The sequence below is a fragment of the Trachymyrmex cornetzi genome, unplaced genomic scaffold (assembly GCF_001594075.2).
Source record: "Trachymyrmex cornetzi isolate Tcor2-1 unplaced genomic scaffold, Tcor1.1 scaffold245, whole genome shotgun sequence".
Lineage (NCBI taxonomy): Eukaryota > Metazoa > Arthropoda > Insecta > Hymenoptera > Formicidae > Trachymyrmex > Trachymyrmex cornetzi.
Genome location: NW_017297113.1, coordinates 791,000 through 803,075, shown reverse-complemented (window position 1 = coordinate 803,075; position 12,076 = coordinate 791,000). Strand labels below are relative to the sequence as shown.

Here is a 12,076-nt window from a genome sequence, read left to right as displayed (position 1 = left end):
AGGTAATCATTATCCTTCAAAATCATAAAAAATAAACTAACTTAACTGCATAAAAGGTCAAAGTCGTTCACAATTCAATAAGGATAGTTTTTTAAGGGTTGTAAAACAAAAATGAGAAAAATGACATTTAATCATATTAAAAACATATTCTTTTTGGTATTATTTGATTAATCAAATAATTTTATGTTATGTTAAAAAATAGTTTTTCCTTTTTACCGAGCAACTTAATTTTTTAAATTGTGCTACTTTTAAAGTAAGGGAGTGGTATATCGACATCATAAAGTTTCTGTTTTAGAGTCAGATAATATTGCTAGGTGTCTGAAAGTTCCTAGACTTTTAAAAAAACTTGATCAAATATTGCGACCTTCAACACTGATATAAAAAAACACTTTAAGATCAATGTAAAATATAAACAAATTTTTACATCTGTAAATTAAAATTATTTAAAAGATAGCATTAAATTCTTGATATTTCAGAAAATATTTAGAATATATTAAAAAATATATTGCAGTTTTTCTTCGGAAGATAATTTTCTTAAATATATGTACACAATAAAATCTTTTAAAATATGAATTAATTAATTCATGTAATGTTTAGCGTAATAAATATAAATTATCGCCATTAAAAAAATTTTTCAAAACGTACGCGTTTATAAAATATCAATGCATGTTTAAAAAAATTATATTATAAATAATTATATGCACGCAAAGGTATATTATAAAATAATTATGTACACGCGCGCTCGATGAACTTAAAGAAATTCAGTTACAGTTTTTTATGTTTTGTATGTAAATATCTCTAAGTAAATGTTAAAAAATTTATCAATTCTATAGCGTATCCTATAGCGATTATAATTACGATAAAAGCATGCAAATTATATCACAATAAGCGATAATCTAAATTAAATATAATGAGGACAGGTATTTAACTTTGTTGAGACTAAAAGACGTTTTCTGCCTTTTCTGTAAGCTCGGCCTACATTTCCTTCAGGCAATCATTAATAATCAATCTACCGGGAACGTGATAGGGAAATTAGCATTATCGTGACGATAACGACCAAAATATACGAGAACCTGTTGCAGCATAGAAAAGCAGCTCTCTCTCAGTAACCCGCAATGATTCACAAAATTCTCCATAAAGTTCCGCGTGTCATGCGTCTCAGAAAAGTTTCAAAATTTTGAAACTCACTTACAAAGAATACTCGGAAAGTTCGCGAAAATCAAACCATCAAAATCTGATTCCAATTGTAATATGATTCATTGATGATTGTAATATGATTCATTCCTTTCAAATAAAATTTTTCATTCTGTTCAATCGACGTTATTGTTCACAGCCTTTAATTACGACCTACTTCACTAACGATGGGTTAATTTTTTGTTCATGTATCTATCGTCAAATTTTATGAAGGTAATGCATATTTTTCACGTTGTGTTTCACGAGACTCATCGAGCTGATAAAATTGAGCTTTATCATCCTCTACATCGACTCGGTTATGATTCTCGCACGATTACGCCTTCATGCCTTGTAAATTAAAATTTCCATCGTCGACGTTATCTTACAAGTTATTTTTACCCGCGAACTATTTCGCCGGTGAACGAATCGATTTTCTCGACAGACTCGGCATCAAATTTCGCGATGTTAAAAACGGCAGTGTAATTTGCGGTTACAATTTGCGGGTCTCACGAAACTCGAGATGCAGCGGTATCCGTCACACTATTGATACATAAAACCACGAAACAACTGATAGCACATGAAAAATTATTTTTTCTCGGGCACAATTCTCGGTGTCGTCTTTTAATGACACCATTTGTTTTTTCAGCTTGGCGAAGAGGGATCTCGGTTTTCTTCATTCACTTTCGCTCTTAGAAATACCCTCGATATACCCTCGCGTCACGACACGAAACACGTGAAATTTTATACCGGTCGCTCACATCACTGCGTGATAGGTCGCATAACCGCGTACTCGCACTCGGAAGCATTTTTCTATTAGCGTTTCCAGTTTCCCTAAAATCGGGTTCTTCATGTAGGTCGAGGTATCCGCGAGATAGGGAAACGGGGGAAAGATGAAAGAAAAAGATTTAATCATGCTGTTTCGTGCTGAAATGAAATGAAAAACTAAAGTAAAAAAAATCGCCGACACTCATCATGCACAGGGACTATCATTTGAGTGTATATTCACGATTCTCGGCGGTCGTCCTGTTAACGACGGGATGGTAGTGGTAGTGTCTGGGTACATCGTCGCTCACCTGGGGTAGAATCATGACGTGCGGCAGCTGGCGCGCCTCGCCGCGCACTGACTCTCCCGCACGCCCCCGAGAGCGAGCGACGCGTTCCCCACGGCGCGCGCCCTCAGCCGAATCCACCCCCGCCAACCCTCTCAGCATCCACCACTTCTTGTACGACTTACCCCCTAACGCCACTCTCTTTCTCCTTCCCTCTGAGAGGAAGAAAAGAAAAAAACCCTTCATGGGGGTGAAGCGGCTACGAGATGTTGGACTAGACATACGGCGATCGTTTTCACTAAAGGCAACTGTAATTACAGTTTCAGATATTAACGCGTTCAACTAAACGAAGAAAAAATTTGTTGACAAATAAATTCCACGGAATTAAATGAGAATATAAAATATACATAGGGTAACTCCGGTAAATACGCCGCGCTGGGATTTACGCCGTAGAAGTCAGAAAAAATAGAAGGAGTAGGAGTAATTTTCCCGCAACTACTCTGTTACATGCTTTTATGTTATATTAGTATTATGTTATGATTTCAGCTTTTTACTGTTAATATTAATGAATTATTGTGAGTTGAATCAATTTGTCACTGTAATAAGTAACGCCATCATGAATTATAATCTACATAAAATGATTACTGTAGGAGGTGTAAAAAACTTAGTGGTTATTTCGTGATACTTACGTGTAGTGGAATAATAAAGCATGTTGTGTACAAAATATAAGTGCTTTGCTTTCGTATTCTTTGTTTAGTTTGGTGTCTTGTATATTCCACCTGTTTGGGATATACGGCATTTTTAGCGCGAGTAGGATTTATGCCCAAAGCATACAAAGTGCGCAGATTGAATTCATTGCACTAAATGCAATAAACACATTACATGAAATATGTACCTCATGTCATAACACTTGTAGGGTAAACTCGGGTATGATGGCCATAGTTTTTTAAAATGCAAAAAACATACATTTATTCTCGTTATTTTTTAACAATATTTAGGATATTACTTTCACTGAAGCTTAAAGTAACAAATACTACCGAAATTAAAGACAAAAAATCTTTTCAACCCTTCAATTATTTGAATATTTAAATGCCCCTTTCACTATTGCAGATTCTATTTATGGATCAACTTTCTTTATTGCTACAGGATTTCATGGAATCCATGTTGTTATTGGAACACTATTTCTATTAGTATGTTTAATGCGCCTATATAAAATACATTTTTCACCCCACCATCATTTTGGATTTGAAGCTGCAACCTGATATTGACATTTTGTTGATGTAATCTGACTATTCTTATTTATTTCTATTTACTGATGAAGATTTTAAAATTATTATTCTATCTCATTCTAACTAACCTGCTTAACTTTCCCCTCTTATTCCTCTTTTATTAATACATAATATACTTTTATTAACTACTTTTAAATTCAAAATTTTAAATTATTTTAAACCTATACCCTAATTTATATAGTGTAATTATTTTATTACATTTAATTTCCAATTAAAAAATTTAACTATCTTAATATAAATAATATTTAATATTCTATTTATCTCCTTTATTCTTACCACCTTAACAAGAATTCTTCTAAATTAACATGAAGTTATGCCTATATAAGCCAACACGGGTTGTTGATTGTGCAATTTTATTAAATTTTGGAGAATCCAATTACATATAATTAGTATACGTTTCGATCTTAGTTTAGGTCATCTTCAGTACATCAAATTGTCTGCTATTCAGTCATCTTAACATCCAATTATGGATCACCGCTACGTTACGTACACTTAATTTCCATGTTAAATGTATTTGTAACGGTGTCTTAAATTCTAAGTTACAACAATGACTTTCCTATGCATCGCATTAATATATAGTCCCTGTCTTTATTCCCATGACATAAAACTATTATTCAAACAAAAATTGATCTTATTGTGTAACAAGAGAACAGACGATGTTGTTCATATCACTGCCGAATTTTATCTGTGAATAATGTCGAAACGTATACTAATTATATGTAATTGGATTCTCCAAAATTTAATAAAATTGCACAATCAACAACCCGTGTTGGCTTATATAGGCATAACTTCATGTTAATTTATTTGATTTATTCGTTTGAGCCTATAAATTATTATTGTATTTTAAAAATGTAAGAGTTTCAAAAAGTTTATTTTTTATTATGAAAAATAAATATTTCGGATTTCTAATATTTTTTTATGGTAGTAGGCGGTACAAAGTTTTTACTAATATAGTTCGTTTACTATAAACATAGTAAATAATACTTAATAAATTAAGTTTTTGACAGGTGCGGCGTATATACCGAAGTTATACCGTACATATATAAAGAATATATACAGGTCGAATTGAAAATCTCCTTTTTATGAAATCGATTAAAAAGATGAATATATTATAATACTGTTAGAAAATTTGTGTCAAATTTAACATTTAATTACATTTGTCTCAAACGAGCCATCCAAATTTTTGTGTCAATTTAATACAAAATAAATATGTTAGGAAATAACACGAACAGGTATTATGTAAAAAATTGACACAAAAAATAACATTGACACAATTCGTAAATAATATTTCTTCAGTAAAATTAGCGTTTATAATATATTAAATTATATATTACATTTTATTCATTTATGTTAGAATTTTATATTTAAATATATATATTATTCTCTTATGTTATAATTGTTCGCTTATACTTATAAATTATTACTTTAACGCTTATTTAACGCTAAGAAATATTAAATATTAATTTATTAATAAAATGTTCGAACAATGTAATCATATTAATACTTAAATAAATTAAAATTCAACATAAAAATTGTAACAAGAACGAGTTTTAATACAACTACAATATATTTTTTACTTATTATGAGATTTAAATTTAGATTTTTCGGAGACTTCTCTGTAATCGACATATTTTATAAAAACTAGAACATTATCTTAATTTCCATTTGTAATGGATAATAAATTGAAAATAATAGTACTTTCGCTTAACAAAAATGATTGCGTGCTTTACTTAATATATAAAATGCAAATAGTTCTTAAGCAGAGAGATAAGTTATGTCATTCTTATCGCGTTATATAAAGAATAGCCTACGTAACAAAAAAACAGAGTAACGGCATGAAACGATAAAACGCATAATTTTGCATTGCGCAATCCCGTGTTATACGCGTGTGAACGATCGATCATTTTTCATGAACGATTTTGACGTGGAAGCGGAACGGCTGTAAAAAGAAGGAATGTCTGATAGATTCGACGCACCAGAATTTTTAACACTTGCTGTCTTGTCGAAAGATATGACATATTACGTACACACAAAACAGCTATAATCACGTTATATTCGAGTACGTTAAAAGTTCGAATTCAATGCTAGATTTCAAGAAGCTCGATAACATATTCGTATCGAAACTATCCGGTAAACTCATCGAAGTGCTGTCGCTCACAAAATGCATTTTAGAGTGTGTGGTATAAATCCACGTCTCTAAGGTAAATCGCCGATACGTCACACCGACCTTTCCCATGAAAAAGCGAGGATCACTGGATGCGCGACATCTACGCGCCGATATAAAAGGATAGACATTTTCCATCGTGCAAAAAAAAAATGATATATGTCTTTTGTAGTTACGCAAGACCAACTAGCAATGGGAATATACTGTCTCTCGCGGCAAATCTGCAGAGTGATTCGTCTTACTCAATTACGAAATAAGACAATAATTCGGTTTAAGAGTGTCACGACCGCGACATTTTTCCGTTCGATCAAAAATTTCCGTTGCGACGCGAAAACATGTTTCAAAAGTATAACAAAAAATGAGCTGATTTTTATTCGCCTGCCACAAGAAAAAAATTCATTTCTCTTTGTCATACACTATGAATAGATATCGGGAACATTTTCTCAACGAACAAGTACCGACGCGAGGGTCACGAGATATTGAGGAATCAGCAATGGCATATAAATCTATCATTTAAAAATTTACATTTTTGAGAGAGAATGTTGAAAACATTCTGTTCTATTTAATAACTTTCCACTAAAAGAAAAATATTTGGTATTTATGACTATAATTTCCAGGTAACACAAAGTTACATGTAACATACCCGTTAGTTGTAATTTCCCATTCAACAATATAACTGTAATATAACACGTGTGTTATATTACAGTTATATTGTTGAGTGGGAAATTACAACTAACGAGTATGTTACATGTAACTTTGTGTTAGCTGGGTTGCTTAATAAAATAATTATAGGTAGTTCCATTTCTATTGTTAGTACTGTTATAGTATTAGTAATAATAATTATATATATGTAATTCTCAAGAATATATGGACTATAATTTTATAGTCGTTTTCGAGGACAACCATATTGCTTTCTCAATGTTGAACGAATAAAAATTTGCAAAATCGCGGTATTATTTTCGAAAATGAGAAATTCAGACGATGAAGATTTCTCAGTTAAGGCTATTGTATCTATTAAAATAGAGTTATAATCGTCAATGTAATTAATTTAGCACAAACATCACTTATATAACGAAAGACAGGGTTTTGTTCTTAATAAATATTAACAAAATGCCAAGATTCTTTCTTTCTGATTACCGTTGATTACCGCATGAGAAACAATCGTTAACAACAATTATAATAAAAAACAAGGTAAACAGCTAATTAAACCAAGCTAATTAAATGGAATTTAATAAGATAACAATACTGCGCCTCATTGAGTAATTGAGTGAGATTGATTGAGTGATAGATGACGATAAATTAAGATTAAGAAAAATTGTGAAAGTAACTGCCACTGATTCTAAAAATTCCGGATGTACATACCTACATATAAGTCGTGACGCATATCGATCATGATATTTCTTTGGTGTCTCCACCTAAAGAACGCGCATGTCTGAAAGATATCTTGAAATAGACATCTTTAAGCCTCTTCTAAAAGATATCTAAAGATTATTCAAGTTTTGAAGCATGTGTAGCTATTTACATTATCAAATGTAAATTTTATTATATAATATTGAGTGAAATTCATGACACATCACAATCTGCAGATATAATACGTAATCTATAAACATATTGGATGTCAATTAATCTGGCACTTCAATATTTTGTGTTATTAAAGTGTTATGCAGCTATACAATTATGTGAAACGTATTGACAAGGGGAAGAATACAAGTTGGAATTACCTGATAAATTGATACATCAACGATTTTATACTTACATAACTTTTTTGACGAAATTTATATCTGTTGAAACAGATAGATTATTATCGAAGGTGTATAAGTATAATACAATTAATATACCGATTTGTTAGGTAATTCCGGCTTCATATTTTTCCTTTTATCACGCGTTTTTGTATCAATAGTTTTATCTTAATTTTTTTACGAATGTCTGAAACAAAACTTTACGAATAATGTCTACAAGACATCCAAAGAATAATGTCTATAAGACGTCATAAATCAGGATATTTTAAAGATGTTATATAGATGTCTTTTTAATAGTGCTAAAAAATGTCTCATGAATTTTTAAGACGTCTTTGTGATGTCTTATAAAATGTCTCAATGTTCTCTGGATACGCTCAAAAATTATAATGCTTTTAGATTCTCGGAAAGGATGTCAATAGCAGACCTAATGCGCGGGATCAAGAATGAAATTAATCCGCTCGTTGACCCGCGAGGTTCGATCGTTTTGCTCTGGGGATTCTAAATCCGCGGTTACATTTTCGTTGCCATTCGATAAAATCTGTTCTGTACATGTTGCTTCGTATACCGATTTATTGTCCTCAATAATCCCCATCTAGCACTCTTCATCCATCCTGTTAAATTGTATTATATCGCAAATCAAATGGTCGGGACCAAGCAATCAAGAAAAATCGATATACCAAACGAAGCTGTAACGCTTCAGCTGAGGTCGTCAAATATTCAACTGGCAGTGTTGGGGCTTGATAATCGCAAATAAGACACGATGTGTTATAATGATAAATGTTAGATATATTCGGTTATATATATTTTAAATACCAGAAAAGAATCGCGTATATATGTATATTGTATGATGAATTTTTCCTTTTCCTAATATGTTTTCAACTGATTGATATGATCGAATACTGCAAAAAAGGTCTAATAATAGCTCTTAAATATATTTTGTTGTACTTATTGTTAAATTATAGTGTAATGTTTAGTAGATATTACCAAACATAATAATAGTAACCATCTGATTATAATTTTAAAAAAAGTAGAATATTTAGAAAAATAAAATTAGCGTTTAACTGATTTTGGTTATATTAACTTTTAAATAGGTGGAGTGATCAAGTACCTCAAACAAACTATCTTTATAAGTTTATAATTTTTAATATGTATACATAGAGTTAAATTTACATTCTTATTTATATTCTTATGAGATATTCTTATTTATATTCTTATGAGAGGAATGTAAAAATAATTTCTGAGCATTATTTTATTTTCCTTTTCCAGAACAGGATTGTTAAGATAATTTGTGCGTAAAATGTGAGATGTGCCATCGACCTACTTAAACATTAATCGAACATTTAATTGAAATTAATTCACCAAAGCTTTAGTAACTATCATTTACGTTATTTTAGTAAACATTACCAAACATAATAACAGTAATCAACGGTTTTTGGTAATAATTAGAAAATTAATATGATATTTAAATAATTAAAAGTAAAATTAATGTTTAATTAATTTTAATTACGAATATTGTTACTGGTTTTTTCAATGAATACTTTTTTCAATAAATCTCGAAGAATAGATCTTTATATGATAAACTCTTTCGAATACAAATGATTAATACTAAGCTAGAGACAAACGTTGAACACATTGTTGTATGCTCTTCGATGATTATACGTGTGTCTGATAAACACAATAAAATATTATTCCGCAGCAGTCAATACTGTTAAAAAGTACCAACCCAGAATATGTAATAGGAAAAATCGACGACAAGAAAAAATTTCGCCTGTACGGATTCTCAATGAGATTTTCCAATCTTCGGGGACCTGGTGTGAGTGTTTTTTCGTGTTACACTTTTCACGCTCCAAATCGTTCCGCGTCGTGTACCTTTCGTCTCGTAGATGAAATGCTCGCATTTTCCTTGAATCTTGCCAAGTGTACGCGACGTTTCACATTTTAGCCGGGCAAAACACAGTCCTCGAAAGAAATGACGGCGGATGGCAGCTCGATATATGTATTGTTCGATAACAATATACAATAGTTCGAAAAGCTTTTTCTCTATTATTGATCGCAAATAAACAAGAGAATATTAAAGTAATATCTCTTATGTGATATTTATCGTTAAATAAAAAAATTGTTAGTTTGCAATCACTATTTTCTGTTGCGTTCCAATTCTAAAAAATTACAGTAACAAATATTTCCTAAATATTGAGATTTTTTAATAATTTCTTTTAAACTATTCAAGCACATAAATGATGAGAAGTCACGGCGATTTAAGCCACAAATAAATTATTATTTACTAATCATATATAATTAAATTTTTATAAGTAATCTTTGTATTTAGGACGTTTATACTCAAAGACGACAAGAGTATACTTTTAGCAAATATAGAAATTGTGCGTAAATTTTACTCGGTAATTGATTATTTTTACCATATTTGTCATTTCATTTGTATTATTTTAGATTTTTGGAATGTATCAACATTTTTATTTTCATCAAGTATACTTTCGCGTTATAAAATTAATTAGTTACTAAAAATTGTCACTAAATAATAAATATTAATTAATATTCTTAAGAAATTACACATATAAAGAATATAAACACTTTCAAATATGAAATATTGATATTAAATATGAATAAGAGAGTATGACGTATTAAATATGACATGTAGCAAAAATCTAAAAAGCATATATTAAATATTCCATAAATATAGACTATATGTAACTAAAATTAGAATTTAAATGTTCTTTCTCTCTCTCTCGCTTTCTCTATCATAAAATAAATTCTGTAAAAATTGAAATTCAATAAACAATGACCAAAATCGAGCTTTAACAAAAAATACAGATCGACATTAAATGTATCTGCAGTCAATATTAGTTCGCAAGCGACTGACAACTTTGTTCGGCATAAGAAAGGAAAGTACTTGATGATAAGGACGACGTGACAAAAATATCGAATTATAAGTCAATAATCAAAGTAGGCTTAGAGTTGAAGAAACTTTGGTCGATTACTCATCGTAATAGCCTAAGTTTCGTATACCATCGCGACATCGCGGCAAGAAATACTATAAGATCCGAAATAAATGATGGATCGTGCGCGCAGCCATACATTAAATACGCATATTTTTCAAGGTTTCAATATATATCTTCAGTCATATTTTCAAATTTTATGTATTCATATTTTTGATAAATTTTTATGATGTAAACATTGCGTTACTAGATATGTCGTCAATGCACGCATACATATTATATATTATTTTTAATATGATACATTAGAATTAATTTCAGTATATCACACATTTTAATTCATATAATATAATTAAATTGACATACACAATGTTAATTTAATTATAAGATATAATTCAAACATATAAAAAATTTTTCTGTTCTTCGCGACAAAATATGTATCAGAAAACATTATATCATTTTACCCTATTTCAAATAATATAAAGTTACGTTATCAATAAATATAAACGGATAAACTATACACAAAATTAGATTAAAGTTCACATATTAAAAAAATAAATATATATATTATAATTTATACCTTCACTCTCTTTTTTTTGTCATTAAATTAATTGTAATATAACTGTCAAATATTTTTTGTTATTTTATTTATGCATATGAAAATCAAAAAGTTTATGAATATCGATATATTATATTATATTTCTGCAATACTTATTCATTAAAAAATAAAGAAGTCATAAACGAACTTCAAATTTCTTGAAAAAAGTTGGAAGAAAGAAAGAAAGAAAGAAAATAATGTAACGCATTTAAATATAAACAATATTTTCCTATTATTCAGATTAATTTATCTTTATTTTTTATAAATAGTATTTTATTTTTTTTACAAATACAGTATATAAAAATATCTTACTCCAATTTTCATTTAGGAAGTATGAATACTATGAAGTTTAAAAGTTTTCTGTTCTAAACAAGTCAATTCAATTTACTTTTTATATTTTTATTTTTTTTTCTTCTATTTTTCTTTATTCATTTAAATAATTAACTAAAAACTTTAATTAGTTATAATGTAATTGATAAAATTGATAACATTATCTGAATAATAATTTTAATATAACTTCACAGTGTTTTTTCAAATGTATTTTCAGAAAATCTTATTTTCTGGTATCCAAAATAAATTGTTAGATAATTTCATATATATATATATATACATATATATATATATACTATATCTTCAGGAATAAATATTATTAACATTTTAGCCCATTTTAAGGAAATAGGTCTATAAAATGTTATACTCTATAATATTCTTTTTAATATTCTTAACTTGATGTATAAAATATATATGAAAACATATAAATCTTATATCTAATACAATTTTTATTTAGCCATTGCCTCAAATTAAAATAAAAAATAATTTGACTCACCAATACGATGCGCAGCAGCGGAGTTTAAATACAACTATGTTGATCTGTAAAAGTACAAATATATTAAAATTATAGTAATGTCTAAAATAATTCATGGCGTACGCTATATTAATTTATTTTTTAAATCTCTTTTTAAATAATTTAAAAAAATAATTATTATACACGTAAAATTCTTAATTCGCTAGTATTCTAAATAAATATTTGAAAATATTACAAATATTACAATATTTTAAAATAAGATCCTCATTTTATCACCCAGGTAATCAATTAGCTTGTTGACTATCGACATG

General features: G+C 29.1%; 1 protein-coding gene across 3 annotated transcripts in view; it reads right to left on the bottom strand.

Moving 5' to 3' along the window:
• Dop1 (dopamine receptor, D1) overlaps positions 1-11,809 on the bottom strand; it is a 128,854-nt gene extending 117,045 nt beyond the window's left edge. Inside the window, exon 1 of one of the 3 annotated variants that reach the window (XM_018507688.1) lies at positions 11,787-11,809. Coding sequence is in view for 2 of the 3 variants with exons in the window: in XM_018507686.1 (XP_018363188.1) it covers positions 2,180-2,236 (57 nt within the window). In the remaining variant the exon portion in view is untranslated. Of the gene's footprint in view, positions 1-2,179; positions 2,282-11,786 lie in introns of those variants that run through there. The other 2 variants (XM_018507687.1, XM_018507686.1) reach the window with 2 other exon arrangements.
• Positions 11,810-12,076: the final 267 nt, after the last annotated feature.